The sequence below is a fragment of the Idiotropiscis lumnitzeri genome, chromosome 3 (genome assembly GCF_059441095.1).
Source record: "Idiotropiscis lumnitzeri isolate Australia: NSW breed Sydney's pygmy pipehorse chromosome 3, RoL_Ilum_1.0, whole genome shotgun sequence".
NCBI lineage: Eukaryota > Metazoa > Chordata > Actinopteri > Syngnathiformes > Syngnathidae > Idiotropiscis > Idiotropiscis lumnitzeri.
The window spans coordinates 12,773,791-12,801,353 of record NC_142393.1 but is presented as its reverse complement, the minus strand read 5'-3'; the positions used below and the strand labels follow the sequence as shown (position 1 = coordinate 12,801,353).

The following is a 27,563-nucleotide window of genomic DNA, read 5'->3' as shown; positions in this document are numbered from 1 at the left end:
TACAGATGTCCCCAACCATTTCCACGTTGGACCAGGTCGCAGAGGTGAAAGAATAACAAATCTCAGTACTTTTCGGTTCATTTGTTATCCGAGGCTGAAAATTTGATTTTAAAAGTGTGACATCCCTCTAGGACGGACTCTTGGCGCATGTCGAGATGCTAATTGTCTCGGTCGCGCAACGCTGATATTAAACCCACAAGCTAGCAAAATGAGTTAAAAAAAAAAAAGACCACGCACAAAGCCTGCTCTGCACAATTTGTGGCGAGCAGTTCAATATTGATTCAGCACCGTAGTGTGTTATATATTTTTAGGCACTTATTGTATGGTAGTTTATGTTAGTGCATTTCATGAGGACGGTGTTGACAGAGTTGCTTATACCAACAGGCTTACCTTGTGGGCCTATGTACTCAAGCGCCTAACAGAATTATAAATAATAATAATTTTTTTTTTAAATCTCAATTTGTCTATTTTTCTCTCATTTTATATTCTCGGCATGTGTTGACCAACCCACATTCATTTCTATGCAGCACCGCGACCGTAATTGTAGTGTGTTAGAAGTCTTCATAGTTTCACATTATTCTGTCATTTGTTGAGCTTTCTGTCACTTCGTTGCTGCAAAAGCTGACGAAGAAGGTCGCTCTAAGAGACCTTTAGCGGGCATGAAACTCCACATTATACTGTATATTATTATTATTATTATTATTATTATATATTTGTTCATTTATCAATCAATCATATCATTGTGATACCCGTGGGCCAATCACATACTCGTATGATAGATACCGGACATCACGTGACTGATCCCCGCGTGCATTTGTTTACGCAGCCAAGTTAACTGGACGGTAGCAGAGGAAGTTTATCAGTCAACATTTTGTCCATGTTAATTCACATCTCACTTTGATGAGAAGGGCTTAATGAGTGGACAATTTGGAATGTCACAGATGCAACACGAAGGCAGCACTGGTGAGTCCTTGCGACCGTATAAAGGCTCGGAAGCTTACACAGGTTAGAATTGCATGGCTTTAATCTTTGACACGTGCGATACTGGCGGGATCAACCAGGTTGCCTCGGAGTTAGGGCTGGGCTGGCGGGCTGGCTGGCGGGCGACCGAACCGCCGACTGGCCTGGCACTCCCGCACGCCAGCGGCGGCCCGGGGCTGGCCGCCTTCGCTCGGCGGGCGTGAGAAACGCGATACCCTCAAGAGGCTCGCCGGGCATTCCGCTTCCGTCGCCGCGGGCAGGCGAGGAGGGGATGCCGGAGCGGGCGTCTTGGCCAAACTGTGGTGTTTGGTCAAATTAGCGACATTTTTTCTACCCTGGTCTTGTGTGCATTTAGCGCAGTGCATTGTGGGATGCCAACGTCCAGAATTGTTCCGTGTTTTGTATGTCTGTGTGCTTTATATTACATGCATAGTATTTTGGTGAGCTAGCAGGGGTGCACTATGTGTGCTAATTTGATTAAGTAATCATCTATCCATCCATTATCTGATCTGCTTCTCCTCACACGGGTGGTGGGAGGTGCTGGAGCCTATCCTAGCCGGTTTAGGGCAGTAGGCGGGGTACACCCTGAACGGGTTGCCAGCCAATCGCAGGGCACTCAAAGACAAGCAACCACGCTCACAAATACACCTAAGGCCAGTTTAGAGCGTTCAATCAACCGACCATGCAGGTTTTTGGAATGTGGGAGGAAACCGGAGTATACTTGGAGGAAACCCACACAGGCACGGGGAGAACATGCAAACTCCACAAAGGCAAGCCAGAGCCGGAGTTGAGCCCTGCACCTCTGCACTGTGAGGCCATCATGCTCTGTAGTTATCAGTGCAATGCTCTTAAAATATATTTTGATTCATGGAAGTGATTGTAAAATGCATGATTGGTTTATAGGAAGTATAGTGTGTGAACCTTTTGATAAATATGCATGGTGCTCTGTTTGTCAATGTTAAAAAATATAGTTGAGCATCAGTGAGGGTTGGGGAAGGGGCCTTTGAGTAGGGCAAGGCGGTACGGGCTGTTGATTATAGTTACATGAAACTGTGGCTTCACGTTTATTGTTATATCTACAAAGTAACACAGTTTTTGCGTTGCTTGAATTATTCTTTTTCGTTCTGCGGCGTCTGTTGGGTGTTACCATAATGACCATATTAAAGCATTGTTGTTACCCTTGTTACGTTGTTGGTGATACTAGTAAAGACAAAGAAATATACAATGGATTTACATTAGTTTCATAATTTTAATAATCTGCCAACACTGTGGGGCTTCATTTATATGCGTGAGAGTGTTTCAGTTCGAATGTGAGACCTTTTCCGAGTCTTTCAGTAGTGTGTGACAACCGTTAATGTGTGAGAGGTAATCCTATATATTACATTATTATATCTGTAAATGTTTGTCGCCGTCCTTCTTTATGCTGTGTTTGCGTGTGTGAGTTTGTAGATGGTTGGGGTGCAGCTGGCACTCAGCGATACAGCTGTCATTTCAACTGTGGGAAAGTTTCTGGAGGAGGCAACCACATCCAGAAAGGTTATGACATCAAGGAACATTGTCAGAAAATATGATTATGATTATCTCACAAAAAAACACGCATTTTTTCATAGAGGAAGAACACATTTGTGGACACAGTTTGAGTTTTTCCATTGCTACTTATTTTACAGAGCAAAAACAAAACAAAAATGAACTGCTGCAATAGAGCTTTGTACTTAACACTCCGGCGGGCCTTGCACACCTGCCAGGTGGGCTGCAAAACTTGACATTTCTTATGAGACAAGCGTTAACAGTTGAAGATCTGCAAAACATGTTTTTTGTGACCCTCCTTTCATGGTGAGCCAGAGGCACATAACAATGGAAATAGAAATAATCTGCCCTGGGGTCAAACTGTCACCATCTGATTAACAGTACAGGCAATCTTTACAATACCTCCTACCCCACCCACACACACACACACACACATGCACACACAATTTATACCAGTTCCCAGGTGTCTTAACGTCATTAAAAATTGAGAATAAATGTCTTGTGAATTTGACACACCACAGAGAAGAGAATTGCTAACAACCCTGCCACATTTGAATGATGAAAGTAAAAAAAAAGTAAGAGATTATACACAGTATAAGGCTTCAAAATCAGGAAACGCTGTGGGCATGTCTGCTGAATGTGCTGAAACCACACCCTGTTCAACTGTCAATCAAATATCGCTCCGTTTGGCATCTTTCTTATGCGCTCACAGATCACACGTTTGCGAAAGCTTCCGGAGCCTGAAATATACCCCAGCGATTCGTCGCGGGGCTTTTTCACGAGAGGCCCCACGGTCCAGCTAGCTTCCCGGCACTGAAGTCTTAAACAGTGTAGGAGAGGGGACTTAGCTGGAATCCAAAGTGTATCGCACAGTGCCGTTTTGGCCACCTCCCACCCCAAAAAAAAATGTTTGTAATGCATTACCCCAACATTGATAATAAGTGACAATGCATTGGGTGAATCAAGTCCATGACCTCTGTTGTATTTCTCGCAAATTTCTTTTGTTCCTATATGCTGACTTCTCATGGTATGGTTTAAACTCATTCTGCCACAAAATTTGGAATTGTTCAATGTCAGGTGTGTTGGACGTCAGAAGATCCATTTTATGTAGTCACCAAAGCACATATACGTGGGGTTAGACAACATCCACCTTTCTAGCTCCCTATTTTCAGCTCCTTCTCTGCTTTGCTTTGCTTTTCCCCGATGTGAAAAAGCTCTTGGGGAGTGAAAAGATGATTAGAATTGGCTACAAATGCACCATGTAGCCCACTTTAGGCTGCAGATAAAAAGTGTTTCAGCGAAGCAGCGCTACGTCACTAATGTGCCAGACGGCACGTTTGTGAGGAACACACTCTGATGTTGGCGATGAAAGTGACATGCAATCAAATATGCACTTTTAATGTGTGCATGTGGGGGTGTGAGTGACAGAAAGTGTCTCATTTAGGAATCTGCTTTGTCTACCAGCAAGACTTTCTCTCTCTCTCTCTCTCTTAGGATCTTAAGATTTTAAGAAGATTCTATTTTAACACCCAACCTTCTTTTCATCCTTCAGCAATAACACAACACGTAGCTGAAGGCACGCGACACAAAACGAGTGCAGCCAAATGATAGCGGGAGCCGTGTTCATGTGAAATAGTGACTACTCGTCGAGATTTGAGAGACAGTCTTTGAGACACATTTCAGAATCTTATTTATGCCATTTTGTGAGTTAGCATGTCTGCCTCACATTTTGAGAGGACCTCAAATCCAATCTTATTTCCAGCATTCCTGTGTGGAATTGGTATTGTCCTTTCAATTTGTCGACGTTTGTAATTCAAGTCACTTTATTGGCTGCATGAGACACAGCAACTCATCAGCACGGTACAGTGGGAATGGACAGCTTAAACGCTGGAGGTGGCCACATTTGGACCACACATTTAACCACGTGTATGACAAAAAGGCATTTTATTTTAAATCTGGACAAAATATGCACATTTGTGCAAAATATGTGCACTTAATACATTTCATTTTGATCTACTCAACCCAAAAACTAAAGGTTTGATGCAAAAAACTAAATTACCATATACTTAAGTGCAAAGGGCTCTCTTGCATAAAAATGACCATTCAATGGTGGCACAAAAGTCAACAAGTGCAAAAACTAATTTTGTATTTTTTTTTCCAGAAACATGAATTTACGGTAAGTTGTAATATTAACTAGGTACTATCTTTGCCCTGCATATCAATTCAAATCTGCCAAAAATAATTTGCGCAACTATGACATGTCTGCCATCTACTGCTGATTGGTGGCATCACAATGTAAAACTTAAGTCGATCCCTGCATATTCACCTTGACACCTGTCATGTTGTCTGATCTTTTATTTAATATTTTTTCAAATTTTGAATTGGTCCATTTTTTTCCAGGATTCCCCCTCCCCCATTTTCGCCTGTTTTTCGTGAAATCATATAATGGATATTGAACACTTCAAACATTCACTCCAAGTGAGACTGGGGAAACCCGCTTATGATCGTTTCTGTTGTCAAGGGTAACATTGTTGTTTAACATTTGAGTTCAAATAATGGATAAATGTGTTGTAATTATATTAATGCAGACACGGACGGAGATGATGGATTGGTGGCACAAATTGTCTTTACTTGTCGCCTCCACGAAATGATGAAATTGTGGTTTTAATGTTTTTCCAAACATTTCTATTGCCTTACATCTCAGTTGATCTTCTTAATTCCTCGGTGGGATCTTTGGTGAGCTCACATGTAAAGTGAGGATTGAGGACCAAAGAAGTTGCAAAAAAGTAAATGATATCCACTCAATAATGTCCACAGGTGTGAATAGTTGTTGGTCTTTATTTGTCGAGCGATTGTCTGGTGACCAGTCCAGATTGTATCCCACTTTTACTCAAAGTCATCTGGGGCAGACTCCCACTCACATTTGTGACCTCAGTGCTGGTGCTAATGCTAAAATGGATGTTCCAAAAAGGATGAGTAGCCAAGGGGAGTTAAGACGGGAAGAACAATATGCTGCACCATTTTTCAGATATGCTTGAGACATAGAGCATCAGCAATGTTGTCGCTGTGAAGTGAAACTCTTGACAATGTTAACAATGGAGTGATCAGATGACGTGTTTTTATGTGAAGTGCGACGTGCCTGTTAGTATTTATCTCTTGCTGAGGTTCAGTAATGGTCTTGTCATGCCGCGCGGCTCGCTTCATCTTCAAAAGGAAACGAGTCTCAGTGGCTCAGAGGCAAGGCTGTAAACTAGGTCGCCGCCATGAGACAAGAACATTTGCGAGACAAAAATGAAAGTTTGTGTGTGTGTGTGTGGGGGGGGGGGCAATATTGTGCATTATTAAGATGGAATGGCTTGAGCCTGAAAACCTGCTCAGATTTGTGACTAAAGCAGCGTACACACGACTTTCCAACATGAATAAGAAATGCTACCAAAGTAGTAACCTTGGCTAACGTCCACTTGTAAACACAGTGCATGTTTGTGAGGGGCGTGGCTAGGGCTGGGCGATAAGCCGAAAATTTACCGTTACCGAAACGTATTAGAATGACCGACATAATTTTTCCCATGTCGGTAAATTCGGTGTCTAAAAAAAAAAACAGAAAAAGAAAAGTCTTTTCTGTCTGCGGCGATGTTCATGCCTCTTTAAGACGGCTACAGCGCATGTAGTCACGAGACTCATGCGCTGTAGAAGAATGTAAACAGAAGACGCGTTTGTAGCAGGTGATTCAAATCCTGAAGCGGCTGACACGGCTGCAGACGAAGTAACGTTAGTTGAAATTGTTCCTGTCGCGCTTGTCCCGAAAAGAAATTGGACATCTGTGGTTTGGAAATGTTTTGGGTTCCATAAAGACGATGTTTGAGCGAAAGAACACGAACTACAAAGTGCGTCGTAAGCACCTGAAACAGCGCGTCCAACCTTTTCTTTTTCACCACCCACAACACAACCATGCTGTTGACTTGGAGCTTGTGCTAAAAGTTCAAAGTGAGAAGCAAGGTTCGACAAGTGACAACAGCCCATAACGGAGGCGACAGCATACGAGAGAACGTCTCAGAGGTGGACGAGATAGCCTAGCACATAGCTAAAGATAGAGCTCCTCTAGTTACAGTGGAGCGCACAGGATTTAAACGCCTCGAGAACGTAGCCGACAAGAGGTACGAAAATATTTGTCGCAAACAGCACTTCCCGAGATGGACAACATCGGGACGGGAGCTTAGACATGTCAAGCATTTTGCATCCACATCCGACTTGTGGTCGAGTCGCAACATGGATCCCCGTTTGAGCCTGACTTTGCAGTACATAGACGACAAGTGGCGACCGCGCACCAGAGTACTCGAGACGGCACATTTTCCTGATGAAGCACACGCGTTTATTTGGCATTGGCATTCCATTGGCATTTTTTTCATTTTATTTAGCATTTTGTTTACAGGCGACTAGCTCCTTTGCACAAGGCATTATTTATATTGCTTACAAGATACCTTTACACATATTTAGGCCTATGCAAATGGCATTACAGGATCTCAGCACAATATATTTACATAAAAAGATTTTGTGAGAGGTACCCTTTTTCTCCTGTTCTTTGTGACATTGTTCAAGTCATGCAAAGCAAGCTATTTTGAATGTTTATTCAAATGATTTTTGTACTTCTATTTTTCATTGAAAGTAATGTGTACCAGTTGGTCAACAAAAAAGCAGTTAATATGCATTTCCTGCATTTATTTTGATTTTGGTCCTCAGGGGGAATTTATCGTGCATTTATCGTTATCGAGGTAAAATTGCCCAATTTATCGCGATATTGATTTTAGGTCATATCGCCCAGCCCTAGGCGTGGCTTTGATCAGGGATGCAAGCATACATTCTTGAAAATTGCAGACTTGTTTTTAATACACCACATATTGCAAGATAATAGGGCTGGGCGATTAACCGAAAATTTACCGTTACCGAAATTTATTAGAATGACCGACATCATTTTGCCCATGTCGGTAAATTCGGTGTCTAAAAAAAAAAAAGAAAAAGGAAAGTCTTTTCTGTCTGCGGCAATGTTCATGCCTCTTTAAGTCTGCTCCAGCGCATGTAGTCACGTGACTCAGGCGCTGTAGAAGAATGTAAACAAGACGCGTTCGTAGCTGGCGATTCAAATTCAGAAGAGGCTGACACGGCTAAAGACGAAGTAACGTTAGTTGAAATTGGTCTTGTCGCGCTTGTCCCAAAAAGAAATTCGACATCTGTCGTTTGGAAATGTTTTGGGTTCCATAAAGACGATGTTTGCGCAAAAGAACATGAACTACAAAGTGCGTCGTAAGCACTTGAAACAGCGCGTCCAACCTTTTCTTTTTCACCACCCACAACACAACCATGCTGTTGACTTGGAGCTTGTGCTAAAAGTTCAAAGTGAGAAGCAAGGTTGGACAAGTGACAACAGCTCATAACGGAGGCGACACCATACGAGAGAACGTCTCAGTGGTGGACGCGATAGCCTAGCACATAGCTAAAGATAGAGCTCCTGAAGTTACAGTGGAGCGCACAGGATTTAAACGCCTCAGGAACGTAGCCGACAAGAGGTACGAAAATATTTGCCGCAAACAGCACTTCCCGATATGGACAACATCGGGACGGGAGCGGAGACATGTCGAGCATTTTGCATCCACATCCGACTTGTGGTCGAGTCGCAACATGCATCCCTGTTTGAGCCTGAAATGTGCAGTACATAGACGAGAAGTGGCGACTGCGCACCGGAGTACTCGAGACGGCACATTTTACTGATGAAGCACACGCGTTTGTTTGGCACTGGCATTCCATTGATTTTTTTTTTTTCATTTTATTTAGCATTTTGTTTACAGGCGACTAGTGCCTTTGCACATGGCATTATTTAGATTGTTTACAAGATACCTTTACACAAATCTAAGCATTTGCAAATGGCATTACACCATCTCGGCACAATCTATTTGCAGGAAAAGATTTTGTGAGAGGTACCCTTTTTTTCCTGTTCTTTGTGACATTGTTCAAGTCATGCAAAGCAAGCTATTTTGAATGTTTATTCAAATTATTTTTGTACTTCTATTTTTCATTGAAAGTAATGTGTACCAGTTGGTCAATAAAAAAAAGCAGTTAATATGCATTTTCTGCATTTATTTTGATTTTGGTCCTCAGGGGGAATTTATCGTGCATTTATCGTTATCGAGGTAAAATTGCCCAATTTATCGCGATATTGATTTTAGGTCATATCGCCCAGCCCTACAAGATAATCTTTCACAGACGTCCCAAAATTGGCTCTTTTCTGACTTTGATGGGAAAGGAGGGAAAAAGGAATTATTGGTACACATGTACACCGATTTAGGTGACAAATGTAGAATGTCTGAGTTAAAATATCCTTCATGAACATTTTCCTCTGCGGCTTATTATCACTGATACACTTGTGTAAGGTTATGCCTGCAAAGAAAGCACAAAAAGCTCTTTGTAATTGTCAGACCAGGAGATGTGAATGATCAGCTGATTCAAAGTGGCTATCTCAGTTTCCATTGCTCGGGCTTCGCTTGACTTTTGGAGCATTTTCCTGGAAATCGCTTGGTGTGACTCAAATGGTGTGATATACTTTGGTACCTCCATGAGGGAACACGAGATTACGACAGACATTGCCAATACTGGCCTGACTTGCATATTCCAGCAAATTTCAATTCCAATGTCCAAAACGTGGTACATGCAAATCGATTTTTAAAACGTGAGAGAACAACACATGCATAGTACCAAGACCGGCCTGTGAGAGGCAGCATATAAAATATTTAAAAAATATATATAAAGCATATGAAAGCGTGGCAGAATGTGAAACGGAAAAAGAAAACTGTTAGCTTATTGAGTAACTACTTTGTGGTTGTAGCGTTTCACGTGACAGGCATGGAAATGGTGACTCAACCGAACTTGGTGTTACATGCACACCTATTTTTGTCAACTCCTAAATTCACTTGAGCATAGTTCCTTGTCACTAAGTAATGTTCTTTTAATTATTTGTTTTGTTTAATTGTTTGCTCTAGTCTGTGCTTAAAAGTTAACATGTGAGTTTTTCAGTGTATAACGGGCTACGCTCACCCAAAATCTGCAAAAATATGATCTAGCAAATGCCAACGTGTAAATGAGACGGGGTTCACTGTATTTGAAAGCATATGAAGACGCTCTATGTGTAAAAGGGCCAACTGATAATCATGTTATCCTCCCCCATCCTATCCATTAGAAGTGTTACGCCGTTAAAAGCTCCTCCTTTTGCCAAGTTGAGGTCCCTCGAGCCTTCTTACTTAACATTTTAAATTGAACGTGTGTGAACGAAGCAATACTTTACGTGTGCTGTAATGTGCGCATTTGACATGCAATGGCGTGCATGGACTCAATTGACCTTGTCTGTGTGTGTGTGTGCGCGCGCGTGTGAGCAGTAAATCATTGTCATTGGTGGTCACCATTATTTCACCCGCCTGCATGACTAACTTATGAAATATGTAAACATGCTCTGTAAGTACTTTTGCCGCGAAGCGTGGCCCCTTTTTGCACGTGCGTGTTCTCGATGGTGGTGTTTGTGGAAAATAAATTATAAATAAATTATACAAAAGGCTTGGCTTTTAAAGTGCTTGCATTTGCCATCCACATATTTGAACGCGCCTGTAACTATATTGTGGCAAGCCCCCATACACACAAATCTAACCATCCATCGGTTTTCTATAGCGCTCAATCACTGGGAAAGATGGATCCTTTCCCAGTTGACTGTGAGTGAGAAGCTATGGTGTACAGGAGCCATGCAAGCGCCGGAACATGCAAGTACAAAGAACATGCAAACCTAAAAACAGTAAGATGCCCGACACAAATTCGAGGCATGAAATCACATGCAAATATTCCCATGAAAGGAGAAAGTCAGTTATAGACACGATTCCACCGTATTTGAAGAAATTCACAATTGATCTGAATGCAAAGTCTAAAGGAATGTATCTTTAGTAAAGAACGTTTGACTCTTACCGTCAATATCAGTCGAAATAATGACTTTCACAACACGGCAAAAAGCAACCAATAAGGCCGAGAAGTCACTTTTTATCATACCATACTCACTCACAGTTGTTACATGAAACGATTCATCCATGATGATCTCTTATGACATACCAGTGTTTCACGGGACTCTGATTGGGAATCGCTGTTACGTAGTCGCCATCTTTTCATGCGACACATAATGGGAATCCTTGGCTTTAAAAGTTACGCTGCCACTACTGGCCTGGCATGCATACTGCACTGCAAACAACTGCTTGTCAGTCAATTGTCTAAAGACGACAGTGAGTGTGCGCATTGTCACGTATCAGTTGGATTCTCCCGCTCCAGATTGATGTTCACTTTGCTGCTCCGTTTTGGCCCGGCAGCAACACAAATGCTCGTGGTCTTAGAACGAAACAAAAACGCTCCCTGGTGCTTCTCTCACAGCTAACGCGACGGCTTTGAGCGAGGGAACGATCCGAGTGGAAAAAGACACATTCTAGTGGTTGATCTTACAGGAAACCTCAAACTGCACCGGTTAATAAAATGAGATCATATTACAGACACACGTGAACTGTCTGCGAATGGAATCCAGATAACAAGAATTGTGATCGTAAATGACACCGTCATCAGCAGTGCTACTTGTGAACTGTGTTTGCGTTGGTAAGAGATCAATTGCTCACAAAAGGCCTCTGATCAATGAGCGACAATTGCCGTCACACAGCAAAGAAAAAGGAAAGGTTGATTTGAGTCAATCATTTATTAAAAACGGTGGAGGTCGGCGGTCAGAGGGCAAACTAAACCATTAAATATCAAAAGAGAAAGAGGCAGATTATGCTTTTGTTTTCAAATTTAAAGCAGCTTGTTGCCTCTCTGCTCTTTATTGGTCACGTGATCAATCCTCTTATCGAGCTCATTCAGCAGCGATCTAATCTTTCCTCACCAAATGTACAAGTTTGTTTCGAGGGTTAGCATCTGGATGCCATCCATTCGCAGATGTTCACACCGTCTGCGTTTTTTAAGGGTTTCCAATACCGATCACATGGATTAGCTGCTCGTTTTACAATCTAAGAGCTGCTCACTTGTGATTGTTTTTAATTATCGATGAATCTGTCAGTTATTGTTTTCAATTCATTTATGAATCTGATTTTTAGAAAAAACATTCTATCCAAGATTTCCGTCCCTTTATTATACAAAAGAAGGACTTTTCAAATTGACATTGCAGAAAATATGTCTATCTTTTTTTTCCTGGCTGGCATTGCAAAAGTGAATCTGTTTCCGATTACCCTACCTGGATAAATAAAGTTTAAAGAGATAAAATTCCTTAAATAATACAAAATACTTCCAGGGGATTTTTATATGTATGAATGCCGACCTAATGAAATTGTCTAATGGCTTTTTTGCGTGTGCCTTCCTGCATGTTTTATGCAATGAAAACTCTTCGCTGAGGTTGAACTGATCTAACATGCTCATGTGGAGCTGAATGCACTCAGCAAATTAGGCCTGGCACACGTCCACTTCAGTGGTACATTTTATTCTTGCGAGAATCAACGCACAAACTGAATGCAATGTCCAGTGGACTTCCTGTTGTTCTGTAACAGTTTCTTTTTTTTCTTGGCAATTTGCTGGTTTTACTTCTTGCTTTCAAAGGTCATCTTTCTCATTTGGACCTTCACAGACGCCATGTTGTCTGCCTTGTGCAAACAGACAAAACAATGTCACAAATGTTGCAGTCAGTGCGCACTTGGCGATGTTTAATCCCCACAGATAAGATGTGAGATGTGTTGGATGCTCCACATGTGCAGACGCTGATGAGGTGAAAACATATTTCATTGGATTGATGATGTACTGTACACCAACATGGCGCACATCCTCTTGCCTCGCACACACACACACGCATGTGTATATTCAAATATGTAATTGCTCTTCCAGACTTTCACTTTTGATCTTGCACACTCTGTGAAGCAAACCTGAGCAAAGTACGGCCACACGTGGCCCCGCCCGCTGCCTCAAAGTAACCACGAAGTGAAAGTCAAAACTTGAGTAGTGATAAGCGTCTCTGCTATTTGTGCCCATGATACAAATGCCTTTTGGCTGCTCTGCTTGTGCCTGCCTGCATATTTTATGCAAAAAAAAAAAAACCTCCTCATTTTGGTTGGAATGACGCTACTTGCTCATGTTGAGCCAAATGCACTCAGAAAACTTTGTCCAATTACAGCTGCTAATCCAAGCACAGGAAGAAACATGGGTGGGCACACACACACACACACAGATAGTCAAATGCGATAACGGTATTGGACACCTCTTGGGGCCTTCAATGAAAAATGTATGTTATGATCTTTTGCTGTTTGCTGTCTCTACTGAATATTTTATCAACAGTCTGACTCTTTGTACATTAGCGCCATGATGTTGCCGTGGCTATGTAGGACAGGAAGCCGAGCTCCGCTACTTCCGCTCTGATAACGCAGATCTCTTGGAGAGTGGGAGGAAACCACATAGGGGACGAGATTAAGGCGAGGTGGGGTTGCATGATGAATGCCAGGTGATAAGATGAACCGCCTCTCTCCAAAGAAATGGAGGAATTGGTGGAAAATGGGAGAAGAGGATGTTGGAAGCGTTTACAGAAATAGGACGGTCACACATTCTGTAGTGAGAAGACAGTGAGACCCAGAGAGCAACAACAATGGAAGATAGCACTGGAACCAAGGATATGTTTTGTCTTTGAGAGGAGCCAGAAAATGTGTGTGTGTGTGTGTGAAAAAGAGAACGTGCGAGGCCAAACCCGGCTGATCCTGCTCATCCCTGCAGCATTCAAAATATAGCGGTAACAATTTACAATAGTGGCTTGGAACTATCAGAATGTGTGACCTCAGTCCGTTTTCAACATGGACAATCCTAACACACCAAAAACATGCCTCTGATGTATCCTCGTCTTCTTCTGGATTCAAAAAGTCTCTAATGTCGCTCGTAATTAAAAGACAGGACTCGCAAAGAATTATTATTAGTAATAGATAATAGTATAATTAGGGTTCTGTTTCGTTTTACTTTTTTTTTTTTTTTTAAACTAATGCATTTTAGTGTTTTATTTAAATACACATTTATTTCATAATTTTTTTTAAGAAACGGGAATCCTATAGCTCAAAAACCCGAAGTGATTAGTTCTGCATTACACACCCAAAATTCTGTTAAAAACTGCTTTGAGACATAACTGAACAAAAATGGTTTCCCAGTGTTAATGTTCAAGTTACTGTAAAAACGGTAAAAAAAATCTTCCAAAATCTCAATGTTATCATTCATAGTATATAAAAATTTGAAATGTTGATGCAGATTTCTGCAATGACTACGGAAGTTAATACATTGGCATGCTCATCAATAGTCATCCGGCAAGCAAACAATAGAAAACAATGTTGTCACGAATGATTTTTAATTTTTTTTTGCTTGAAAAATAGGTCCCTTCTGCTTTTATAACTTGGTCTGTGATGAAAATGTGATTAGGAGACCGGACAGAAAAGAAGCGTTATGCACCTAACGTGTGCGTGTCTACGTCTGTGTGTGTACGTGCATGCGTGTGCGCGTGATTGATTGGAGGGCCTCCAAGAGGAAAGAAAGCAGCCAAATCAGCCTCCAAAAATCCTTTCCTTTTCATGTGTGGCTGGAGCTGGGCTTCTTTCTGTCTGCTGCTTATCTTGCCACATGAGACGCTGCTATCATTGTCTCAACGGTTTTGACCGTGTAACCAACACCCAGCAGTACATCATCAATGGCAGACGTGCTGATATGCAACGTCTATCTACCTACCAAGACCTTTAACCGCAGCTATATTCGCCATTGTTTAAAAATCATTGAGTTCTTGTTTTTTAAGTTGCAACTTATTGAGTGCTGAAAAGGATGACGTGTTTGGCCCCTGAATTGCAGATGGAGGTGTTGTGTTTCTTAAGGGTGATGTTTTTAGCAGGACAGTATTTATGCAAACTCATTTTTAGAATTACTGTAAAATTCACCCTATAAGCCGTAACCTTTTTTTCCCCCACAGCTTTAAATCCTGGATTTTGATTCTGCTCTTTGCAAACACACCTCATGTCAATAATACAAAGTATTATTTTTTTTTTTCAGTTCCGTACTTATTTTGTTGCAGAAGCAGTATTTTCGCTTCTGTTACACCGTGCGCGCGAAAAATGCAAAACGGTATGTAAATTAAATAAAAAGGCAGAAAACAAAAAAAAATTAGATTTTTTTATTTACATTTTATTTATTTATTTATTTTTTTTTTAGACTACTTGAGCGGAATGTAAAAAAGAAAACCGGCTCAGACTTTGATGCTACGTATGAGACATCTCTTCCCCCGAGGCAAGCTTTGATGCGTCCAGACGCTCGCATTGGGCCGAAGGCAGAAATAATGAATTTATTTGTCATAGCATGGGTTGCCCCTGCCCCCCCATCTGCAAACGTACTGTACACAATAAAGGCTGCCAAATGTCAACTGCGATGTGGGGCAGTTTCCTCACAGGCAGATGAGGTCCTGCATCCAGCTGAGTTTGTGGTTACCACGGCGACCCTTGTCTGTCTCCATCACCACCAATAAAGAGGCTGGAATACTACGGGGGTTGGGGGTCCGCAAGGCATTTAGCGGAATGTCATGTGGTATTACCCCAAACACAGAGTGCACTTGTGTTGTTTAGTGAGCATGCCATATCACAGCGGAGTCGTCTAAAAGGTTTGAAAAAGCCTTGAACGAGGTCTTGAGTCTTGTGTTGCCATAAAAAAAAAAAAAAAAAAAAAACACACAAAGAGGCATGATTGTTTAACACGCGTTTACGGACTCTTTTTTATCAGCGCTCGATTTAGGCTTCGGTGGCGATTAACAGCAATACACAGTGCCTGGGGACCTTTTTGCACTGATGACTGCATCATCTCACTGACTCATTGAACGCGGTCCATCGCGGAGGCTTGTTTTAATGGACACATGCGGACTGCATGCCACTCATTGTGCATGCTCGTTAAATGCTTGAAAGCACATTTCGCTGGCCAAATACCGTCACACTCCCTCTTACATGTCGATGCAAATGATAAGTATCCTCTTCACTTGCGACATTCCAATGCTTAAAAGGATGCCCTTGTTCTTTTGATTCCTTCTTCTCCTGTCTCCATGTGACGAGAGATATTTTTAGAAAGACTCTCATCTGCTTTCTTGCAGTTTGAGGCTGCAATCAGCATAGTGGAAGTAATGAATGGTAAACAGAGGCCAATGCATAAACATTACAGTTCTGTTGTTCACATTTCCATATCTGTTCAACAAAACATACCGCAAAAAGGTAAATAGCGACTTGACAATACAGTACTTAGTATTATATTATTTGACCCAAACCCTTCCTTAATCCGTAACTCTCACCCCACTTTCAACTCCATAACAGCAGCCTCTAACCATGACTCCGAAAACAAGATTTACCTCCTAACACTATTGTATTATACCATTTTTTTAAAGCTTATGCTAGATCCACTCAATACTTTAGTGTTGAGCCAACAATGTTGCAATTGTTTTTTTTAGTCCATACTCAGAGTTAGATGTAGAGTCAGATCTAACCTAACCTAAACCCCCTGAACCAGGCATGTCAAACTCCTTTTTTTTTTCCAGCCATATTGTACTTACGGTTTCCATGAGAGGGCCGTTATAAGTCTTAAGATATAAATATGTTTTATCACTTCATAATTGTATTATTTGAAGGCAGCAACTTGATTGATAGCTGGATTTAAAATCAAAATCCCTGGGTAACGGTTTGTTCAAATATTGTTCACGTTACTCTCAAAGGGAGTTCGGTAACAAAAATTGATTGCAATATTTCAATGTTAGTCTTTATTACATATGAGAATCTGAAATTTTGGCGCACATTTTAGCAAGAATCAGGGAAGTTTACACACTTGACTTGCTTTGACGGGCCACATACGAATGATGTGGGGGGTAGGATCTGGCCCATGCGCCTTAAGTTTGACGTATTTACACTTAACTTAACTCAAAATCTAACCCTTACGGTTACATACCCAAACCATACACGAAAATTGCTTCAACTCCTGAATGAATCAACTTCATTCTGTCTCTTATTTATAATTTTAAAAAATCCTGTTCACACACTTTAACGTGGTTTTGTTATGTGTATGGCTCAATGTTTTTTGTGTGTTGAACAAAATGCAATTGTGTGGACAACTTTTACAAATGTATCCATATATTTTCTGCCTTTTATGGTGCGACTCTGCTGGAGTTTGACCATTGTAAATCAAAACTTGTTGCCATGATGTCAGCCCCTCAACCACAACAAGTTTGTGGTATGCGCTCGACCATTTGTGACCTTGGATGGCAAACCTAGGAAATACACAAAATAGATTAGGCAGGAAAGAGAAAAAAAGACATATGAGCAGACAAATTGTGTGGGAAAAAAAAGTATAATGGGATGGATGGATGGGGTGTTGGGTCAGAATGCCGGTGGCAGTAAATGTCCCTGGGGGAATGGAGAGCAGGGATGTCAAGATTTATGGCAGCTTGCAAAGGGGGGGGAGTTAAAAGAACAGATTGGAGCTCACTCTTCTAGTGTCTGCAGTCAATATCACATAAAGCATTTTGACGCTCATCGGTGACTTATAAACGCTTTAAGTTGCTACTCTGTTTTATACATTGTGGCATACAGCGAATGTAACGACATCATTTGCTGTCATTGTCTCGGGGGGGGGGCGTCAGTGCCCTACCAGATGCTGTTGTTCTCCTTTCTTCCCAGTATGTATTATTTACAGGGGGTCCTCTGTTTATGTCTGTTAGAGATATGTTTACTTAAATAATCTCTAGGTGACCTGAATAAGATTCAAGATGATTGAACATTCTTTCAAGTGACAACAACCATACGGCGTAAGCAGTGCACACAGAGGTTGTTCACAGAATTTTCTTTTATACGTTTGTCAGTCACGCTCCATTCTCTTCACTAAATATGGATCATGCTTTATCTGATGGCCATTGTCTTCTCCCATCCCAGGAAGAGGCACAGGAACTATCACTACAACCACAAACATACACAATGGTCTCATCAGTCATTAGTCAAAAATGAAGCTTTTTTTTTTTTTTAATTACCGATGGTTTTTAATTTCAAACCATGTACGGTAGTGTAATTCCAGCCATCTAGAGTCATTTTAAGACCAATTGGAAGAAAAATTGGCACAGTAAGACTGCGCTGTAGGTTTCCTAAATTGTTGGTGGCCCACCAATTTCCGCCCATATAAAAACGTCACTGCTTCTGCCAACTCTGTGGACTGATTGTCTGCTGCCATGGAGATACGGCCTCATCCATTTGGCCCAAGAGATGTAAAAGTGCCCAAACTACCGGTGGAGTTGGGATAAGAGATAATAAGCTCCTTTTCCTGTTGATACCAGCAGTGTCTCTTCCTCACACTCCCAGCCTAACTGGCTATCGCACGTATATTCTTTGTCTAATTTTGTCATTTTGTTTTACTGAAATTAAAAACAGGACTAACAAAATATGAATATTTTTGTTGTGTGAAATGAAAACAAATCAATTGGCTTGATGCAACAATAGCTTTAAAATGTATATCAATGAAAACATTTATTTCAGCAAAGAAAAAGTTGAGTCAGCGTCAACTTGAAGTTTGAATGGTGGCTTCAGTTCTTACTGGGAATCATAGAAGAAGTCAGATAAAAAAAAAAATCCTCACATAGTAAAATACATTAATGTATACGTAAGAGTGCATGTGCGTGTGTGAGAGAGAGAGAGAGAGAGCGAGAGAGAGAGAGAGAGGGAGAGAGAGAGAGGGAGAGGGAGAGAGAGAGAGAACGAGAGAACTGCATGGGTGGAGTGGAGTTTTGTTTCATTTTATATTTTAACAGATGCACACAATTAGAAATAGGCATTTGCGCCATTGTGGGAGTGAACACAGCAACTTGCTTCCCAGCCAATGGACGCGGCTCTTCTCATTCCAGAAGTGCAGAAGAGGCACATGGAAACAGGAGGTTGATACATGCAAAGTACAGATCTCTACTTACAGATGATGTAAAGCCGTCCAGGGCAATCACATGTCACCGCTATGAAGCAGGCACAAGGAGACCCCTACCACCTCAATCATGCGTTCATGCAATGTTGATCAAAATGTAAGACAATGAGTCTCTGTTGAATTGTCTCACACCAAACAACATTTTGGCTTGAGTTTATCAGCCAAGTCTTTACAAGCAAATTGGTTGAACAAGACATCATAATAGGTTCAGTATATTTCTATACATCTCCGTTCAACATTTTTCCCCATACAAACATTGACTCTTTCTTACAAACGGAAATGTGTGAAGCATTAGACTAATTTTCTGAAATAGCTCATAGTATGTGAAGATAATTGTTGTGATGTGGATTAGAATTAGTGGCCCAAGGGAAGTTAAACGTCTGCGCAGTATATAATTCCCACTGTGTTGCATCTATAATTTTCCCCAAGGAGATTGTCCCACGTTCACGTTTCTCCTTTATGTTGGATTTTTTTCTTTGTGCTGTCTTTTCCTTTCTGTATTGCAATGAGATGATTTCTCAACAAAATGACGTGAAATTAATCTTGTCGAGTCTCTTGCAATCAATCTTCCACATACACTAAGGTTTTGCTATTTGTACGAGCTGTTTTGATAAATGGACTTACTGATTTGCAAATTTCAACTCTGATCCGAGAAATGCACTAAAGAGACTGAGAAAAACTTGACGTTGATCACCTTCCAAGGTGTTGAACACAAAAAAGAATGGGGTAAGGCAGCGCGGTATTGTGTGCGCTTATGTATTGTGTGTCTGACGGTTTGTAATTAGAGTTGGTCTAAGCCTGAAATTGACAGTCACCCTCAAGGCAGCCATTGTTCTCAACATCTTCACCTGTGCTCCTATGCTGGTGACTGATGCTTTTAAGTTCTTTCTCGGGGGAATACCAAGGCTTGGATGTCAATACACGAAGAATGTCCCTTCAAACAATTTCATTGATCAAGAATTTCAATGAACAATCACAAATGAATAGGCTCTTCTTTTTATTATTACAGTATTATAACATTATTTTCAGCACTTTTGAGTGGCATTTCTATGTAGAAAAGGTAGAGCTGGACAATTTAACGTTAATTTTGCATTAATTCTCTAGTTTGATAATGCCGACGATTAATTTATCGTGCATTAATGCCGTTTTTCTTTTATTGTGAAAGTCTGTTGCTTCCGGCTGCGGCGTTCACCTGTGCAGGCGTTGTGCTACAATCGTGGGAGCACGCCACGCACATTGAGTGAAGGAGAAACGGGTTGAAAGCTATGTGCATTTTAGCATATGCATTTGTGATAGTAACAAAGTTTTACCATTTCATCATTTTCAATGACAAGACCAAACGCGATATAAGAGGAAGAAGATCAAGGAAGTGGGTTGTTTCCCGCGGTATCACATTTAAGTGGCAAGGTACAGATCGTGGTCTCCTGTTCCAGAAAATGAACTGATTACGTTCTTTTTTTGTAATGGTCGATGACTGCGTCGACAGAAACAAAAGAAAAACAAAATAAAGTCACTCGTGTTCTGCACTGGACTCGAGATGCGTTCACTGACCAGTCACAGTTGGACATCTGAATGACTCAGCGCACTGAATGCATCAGACAGCTATAAAATACACGCCGCTAAACAATGCAGGCTTGACTCTGCCATCCCCCCAAAAAACGAAAACGCACGTTTTGTGTTTGCATTTTCGCTTGTCAGTAGAATATTTCATTCAGCAAACTAGTCACTACAATTTAAAACATTAGTTATGCACATTTGCAATTAATGTATGGAAACAAAAAAGCATTGTCACTGTAGGCAGAGAAGATATATGATGCTGACCGACATCCGAGCAAGAGGATGACTCACAAAGCTGACAGTGATGCATGATGAATGTATGCTCCACACTGATGTATTGCAGCTTATAAAATTTATATATTACACAAAGGTACATCTCAACACATTTGAATATTGTGGAAACAATGTATTGCAGTCATTCAGTTTTTTAAATAAAAGTATGTTAATTACAGTCAATACACACACAGTGAAATATTTCAGGATCTTATTTTTTTATTTTGTTTACAGGTTGCGACAAGCTAAAACCAAGATTTTGTATAAAGAAATGTACATATTAATTCAAAATGTTTAAATAAAAAAAAAATAGGAATTGGCCTTCTGAAAAGTATTATCTATTCCTTTCCTATCTAAATTACTTTAACTTAATGAGCTACTATAATAAATGAACTTTTCTACACTATTAAAATGTATCGTGATGCATCTGTATCGATTTATAAACTGGGAGCTTCAATTCCCTTAGTCAAAAGGTACTGAAAACTCACCAACTCGTGCACCCAGGAATAAGAGAACATAAGGTCATGACACAATGTTATTACTCCCCTAGGCCTTGTCTTCATGCTACACTAAAGAGCTTTATTGATTGATAGTTCCTGTCTTTGAACTATTGATGGCTTTGCTTCTTTGCCTCATTGGCATGTATCTGGGTGCTATTGCCTCACCACATGTGCCCTAAAGGTGGAATATCCAAAAGGGAGAAAAATACAAACACTGCTCCTTAATCTCATTTTAATGCAATTTTTTTCACTTTTGCTATATTTATGCTCTTTTTATGTTTGGGCTTTCTTGTGTGGACAACATTTCCTTATGCGTTTGTACTGCCATGTTTTCCCAAAAAGTCACCACTTTACTAGTTGCCATGTCCCAATTAAAAACCGGTCTTGTGCTCGGCCTGTATAACTGAAATATGAACCTCAAATAGACACCACAAGGTGGCTGTAATTAGCTTTACTCTGGGCAAAAGTGACCACACTGAGGACCCATTCACCCCCTTTTTTAGTGATGTGTCGTTGTGTTGGTTTTCATGTGCAGTACTAAAAAGTAGGAATTAATGAGAATTACCGAGGTGAGTTTCACACTTAAAAAAGTGATAGGTGATTACAAATTGCGATAAAATGTGGAATTGGTGAGTATTGCTGTTTAAGAAACTTCCTAATCTACAACAGAGATGAGATGGGATGGCAGGAGATAAATAGAAGGGATGAGACGTAAACTCCAAAAACATCCTTATGTTGCATTAATCAAGAGCGAGAGTTTGCAATTTAAAAAAAAAAACGCACTTTTTGTGATATTTGTCAAAAAATGTCATCATAAATCTGACAGTTGTACATTTAAAATGATCTCTGAAAAAAGCACCCCTTTCTAACACCATTGTGTACCCGAAGCTTGATTTTTAGAAACCCTGGAGCCCGAGGAGAATCAACCAGCTGTCTTCGGAAGTAGGCGGGATACACCCTGAACTGGTTGCCAGCCAATCTCAGGGCACGCACAGACAAACATTCATTCACACTCACAGTCACTACAGCGCATGTTTTCTTGGAATGTGGGAGAAAACTGGAGTACCTGGAGCAAACCGACTTCTTCACTCTGTTGCGGACGTGCTGACCAGTCGAGCATATGTATGTGTGTTTGTCTGTATATAAAATAATTAATGTAATTAATATAAAAATAATTTCATTTGCAATCCTGCTGGCTCTATCACAACCCCTTTGATAAAAAGTGTTTAAAGATGTAATTATTTATGACGACACTTTCAGAGGAAACTCTATGGTCTCCTTTCATATTAGGGCACATTACCATCTAGTGGTCATATGCATACTTGCAGCACAGAAAACATTGACGATGAGATTGTAATAAATAAAGATGAATATTATTAATGATAAATATTAATGGTGTAGAGTTTGGCAGTCAATTATTTGTTTTTGTTTAGATGTTATTGTGACGCGTGGACTGGACCCAAATAGGAACCCACGTTTATGGCTTGTTTCCGAGCCGGAAGCGGAAGTGGTGCCGACCGAACAAACCAAAATGGCGAGCCAAGAAGAGTCTGTACGGGAGTTCGTGGCTGTTACTGATGTCGACGAGGAGAGGGCTCGCTTCTTCTTGGAGTCCGCTGGTTGGAATTTGCAGGTACGGTTTATACGCCAGTGGGCCCCCGGTTACGATGTTCCGTGAGATGTTAACAGGTCAGACAACATGACGGCGACGAGTGAGTTAGCTACCCGGCTAGTGTTAGCGTTTGTTGCCGGTAATTTATGCAAGTCACTGACTGACAATAGCCGTGAGTCTTTTTCTGTCATCAGCGCCGCGGCCGCTGAAAAAAAGATAGCGAGTATAGTTTCATTAAGCACCGATTATCAAAATGTCACCCCTTTTTAAGCAACTAGACGTTAAATGGTGGCCCCGGTTTCTCGCGAGTCTGTGTAGCTAGTTAGCCCGCAATAGTAAGGACTAAATTGATGTTACTTTGACCGTTTAGTGGCAGAATTTAAAGTCCAGATGACGTCAAAAAGCTGAGGCGTTCGTGCGCTCATCAGAGACGGTGAACGTATTTTGTAGTTATATTTTTAATGGAGTGCATTCCTTTAAAAAAGAAGCGCTCATTGCCTGGTGCTTTTGATTTTAAATCAAAATTTCGACAACGTTTGCCCAACAACAAAACAGCGTTGTTGCTTTTCATGGTCGAATCACGTTAGTTTGATGATTTGTTGCTAGGCAGAATTCAGATCGGCTCAATCATATCTGGCTTATAGCGCACAGTAAACTTGAAAAAGACATGGAGATGTGGTAGGAACAGAAAGTCACACGAGAACACACAAATTTAAGACTAAAAAAGTATAATTAAAAGCATTTCGCAGCAAATAGGAATGTCCCGATCATAATTATTTTTGGGTCAGAGTCAGAATTACTGGATGGGCGATACCCAGTCTCAATTCAATTCCTTGGCAATACATTAAGAAAAAAACAGTTTTAATTCATTTCTGTTTTTTTTTTGTTTGTTTGAAAAGTATCATGATACCATGATACTCTTTATAAGGCTGTAAGTAGTGCTGAGAATCCATATGGGCAAAATGTCATATCCTCTTGATAATGGCATACACCATATCCACATAATGTTCCTCATTATATCTGAACGACAGTTTATTTAAACTATCTATATATTTATATTTATTTTTATATCTAGTTCAGATTTGACTATAATTTTACCAGTTAAAGTGCTGATTGGGTTTATGCCAATTTCAAGTACCTACTAATTCGGCTGCGGTTCTTTTGGTCCATCTACCCCCCATGCACAACAACGACTTCTTCACAAGATTCCAAATACTTTTCACAATGACATGACGTGTCTTTAAAGCAAATCCATTCACAACCCTAGAGAAGTATATTCTTACACATTAATATTGTAACTGAATGACTTTCTCACTTGCCTCGATACAGCTGGCGCTTGGTAGTTTCTTTGAGGATGGAGCTGATGATGACATCGTGGCGCTACCTCACCCTGAAGGCGGCTCCTCAGTGTCCAGATCCACGGGCCCAAGGTTGTCATTGATTGTAACATATCTATGCACACCTTTGATTTATGTCAGGTGCACCCGCATCTGCTGAGAGGGGTATCAAAAATCATTGATTGGTCTTGTTGTGACTGTTAACAAGCTGAATTTACACCCCGTGGTTACAGTGATGCATTGTGAATTTTTTTTGCTCCAAAGTGGTACGGTTCAGTTGCCATCATTATCACCATGGGAGTGCAAATAGAAAGCACAAGGAAGCGGATGTCTTGTGATCGGTATCAGGCCTCCTCCAAAGGTGCGGAAGATAGGCACCACACTGGATAAATCTCCCAGAAGTGTTTTTCAATTGGAGTTGGGCACTTGAACCTTAGAGTAAATCCAGTCTTACATTGTTCAGCTGAACATAATGTGCAGTATGGCTTATCATAACTGTCTTTTTTCATCCCTCCCATCGCCAGTTCTCAGCACAGAGTGACGTCATTCAGAGATTTGATGCATGAAGCAGAAGAAGAGAGTGATGAGGAGGAAGGTCAAAGGTTAGTCACTAAATCAGTCAAATGTATTTTTCGTGTGAGTGGGGGATGTCATGATGCTGATGTGCGTCCTCTCCTGTGTTCAAGTGCAGCGTAGAAAATTGCTAACTTTTCCACTCACGCACAGTCTCAACTTCCAAGGATTAGTGCAGGCACCGAAACATGGTCCTGTTTGATAGCACCTGAATCAATACTCGGGAGTAGTACCACACCCTAGTAGGGCTTTTGGGCAACTCACTTCCACATTTAACAAAAAAGGACCTATGAAATGAAACCATGACAAAGAATGTAGTTGTCCTTTTAAGATGGTTAGCTTTTAATTGGGTAATCTATGCTGTGCCTCCTCCTAGGTTCTTTGCAGGTGGGTCAGAACGCAGTGGGCAACAAATCGTAGGGCCTCCTAAAAAGAAGAGTCCCAATGATGTGGTGGAAGACCTGTTCAAAGGGGCCAGAGAACACGGAGCTGTGCCTCTAGAGCGCAGTGGCAAAGGTGCAGGAGAATCCAGCAGAGCAAAAGTAAATGAAGGAAAGAAACACTTGGAATGCTTTTCAGGTTTTAGGTTTTGATCTTTTAAGTTGCATTGTCTCCTTGTGTCTTAGGCCTTCGATGGAGGCGGATACAGGCTAGGAGCGGCTCCTGAGGAGGAGTCAACATACGTTTCTGCTGGGAGACGCAATCCCAACGCCCAACAGGACGTGAGTAGGCGCCACGGTGATTGTTTTTTTTTTTCTTTTCATTTTATTTTTATTTTTTCTTGACTTAATACACTGTTGTCACCACCAAACCGCATATTTATTTTTGTAAATTAGTATGTAATAGTTTTAATTTAAAACGATGCTTATAATAATTCCAGGCCTACCTGTGGATGAAGTAGTCCAGCATGGCCAGAATGCACGAGTATAATAGTATAATAGAATCACTGGGCGATCAAGTCGGCCGCTTGAAAAAAATCTACACAATCTCCACTCCCCATTATATGTTTTGTGATTAAAAAAAAAAACGTAATGAAATTTAATACGTATACGTAGTGCACAATGTGTCATTGTAAAAAGAGGAAAGATGATTGATCAAATATAAGTGGATAAAACTCCAAATATTGATTATTGAAAATTTAAAAAAAAAAAAAAGACAAAACAAGAATGTGTTGATTTTGTCACATTTCTTTATACATTGTGTACTGTGTGAACTGATTCCGTTAATGTTGCTTACTAGTTGTATTTGTTTATACTATATCAGGTACATGTCGTGCTGAAGCTGTGGAAAACCGGTTTCAGCCTGGATGACGGCGAACTCCGAAACTACAATGATCCCGGCAATGCTCACTTCCTCGAGGCAATCCGCAGAGGGTAATTATTAATTAGCTGAATGAACGTGGCGCATGTTTTGGTTGTGAAGCATTGCTGCAAATATGTACAACATGCACACACAGCTTGTTGCTCCACCTTGACGAACGTCCTTGTTATGCTACAGGGAGATTCCCTTAGAGCTAAGACAGCGTTCACGTGGGGGCCAGGTCAACCTGGACATGGAGGACCACAGAGACGAGGACTTCGCCAAACCCAAAATGGCCTTCAGAGCTTTTGGAGGTGAAGGACAAAAACTAGGAAGGTAAGATTTAGGAGCATTTCTTTTGTTGTTTCATTCACGTTTTTTTTTCAGTTTTTTTTTGTTTTTTTTAAATGGAGCAAAAGCTTATTTAAATGACAAAAGTAGCTCAAGCTACACTGCCATAATAAACTTTTTGAAAGGAGGAGACCATTTTAATATTGATATAAATTTGAGTTCCATGGGTCACTTTTTAATTTTGTATTTTTGATCTGAGCCTAAAATTCTAAATGCAAAAAATATTTTATTTTGTGAATGCCACATGTCCAGTTTGGGATTTTTGCTTGCCAATTGACAATGGAAAGACTGACTGATGCAAATTTATTAAGAACGAGTTTAATGTGGCCCTGTGCTGAGTGTTTTATGTTTGTTTTCTTCTCTCAGTGCTGCCCCAGAGTTGGTGTCAGGCCCTGGCCCCTCTCAGCAGGACCAGGCAGCGAACGAAGCCCAGGCCAGTGCCTCCGTTAGCCTGGACACCTCCCAGCCCGTCACCAACATTCAGATCCGACTGGCAGACGGCGGCAGGCTGATTCAAAAATTCAACCATACCCACAGGTGCTTCTGCTGCAACAGTCGTCAAACAATATTGCTACTCAATGCTGAAGACATAAAAGCTTGATGAAGTTGTAACTTTTGTGATGTTAACATGTCTTCTCTGCACCCACCAGGGTGTCTGACTTGCGGCAGTTTGTGGTGGCGGCCCGGCCCACCATGGCGGCCAGAGCATTCGTGCTGATGACCACCTTCCCCAACAAGGAGCTATCGGACGAGAGCCAGACGCTTCAGCAGGCCAACCTCCTCAATGCTGTCATTGTGCAGCGGCTACAATGAGGCTGGAGGCGAACACCAAAGCCGAGTGACCCCTCTTGACACCTGCTACCCCTCCCTCTCTGAGGTGGAAGTGGTGGTGGAGACAGACTGCTGTTTGGACCTCATTTCTCATTTTTGTTTTCTAAAAGTAATTATTCCTTGCATTGATCTCTCATCCATTCTCACAGAAGAAGAAGAGATGTTGCCAGTTTTCTTGCTTTGACATCATGGGCATGGTGCCCATCAGTGAAGTAGCAGAGTCCACACACTTCATTTGGTTCTAAATTAATTTCATGTAAGCCTACATTGCTTATGTGGAATAAACAAACGGACAATGACAAAAAAAAGTCTCTTTTGGTTCAAATTAGTTGAGTTATACTACAACTCCTTCTTTTCTTTTTTTTTTTTTTAATTTACAGTGTATGATAATTATTCCAGCTAGATGCAAGGTTTTGTTTTGTGGTGTCACCGTTATTGTTTTCTTACTAATATGAACTGATAATTGAGTAACAAGTTCATGATGTAGATTGTAAACACTGGCTTGAAGCTGTGGAAGGTGGACATCTATGCATCCTGGGACAACATGGGAATGCGTTTGGACCTCTGAGAAATTAATTTTATGGTCAAGGCTCTTGTGTTTTCCATATTGTTGGGAAATACCTGCAGGTATCTGGAAGTTGTCAGTGTCAAAATAGAAATAAATGCCATACTGTA

General features: G+C 41.0%; 1 protein-coding gene across 1 annotated transcript; it reads left to right on the top strand.

The window, feature by feature from the left end:
- The first annotated feature begins 809 nt into the window (after positions 1 to 809).
- nsfl1c (NSFL1 (p97) cofactor (p47)) lies at positions 810 to 27,563 on the top strand. Its single transcript, XM_088289128.1, has 10 exons — positions 810 to 963; positions 22,319 to 22,518; positions 23,827 to 23,927; positions 24,359 to 24,436; positions 24,784 to 24,949; positions 25,034 to 25,129; positions 25,671 to 25,780; positions 25,905 to 26,042; positions 26,424 to 26,594; positions 26,708 to 27,563. Exons 1-10 carry the CDS (start codon positions 915 to 917, stop codon positions 26,868 to 26,870), a joined length of 1,272 nt encoding a protein of 423 aa, XP_088145254.1. The 5' UTR covers positions 810 to 914; the 3' UTR covers positions 26,871 to 27,563.

Bases quoted from the DNA above. Each gene is read 5' to 3' on its own strand.
- nsfl1c (XM_088289128.1), top strand. From the start codon at position 915: ATGAGTGGACAATTTGGAATGTCACAGATGCAACACGAAGGCAGCACT. The intron at 24,950-25,033 runs GTAAATGAAGGA...CTTGTGTCTTAG, and splicing joins GAGAATCCAGCAGAGCAAAA to GCCTTCGATGGAGGCGGATA. The intron at 26,043-26,423 runs GTAAGATTTAGG...TTCTTCTCTCAG, and splicing joins GAAGGACAAAAACTAGGAAG to TGCTGCCCCAGAGTTGGTGT.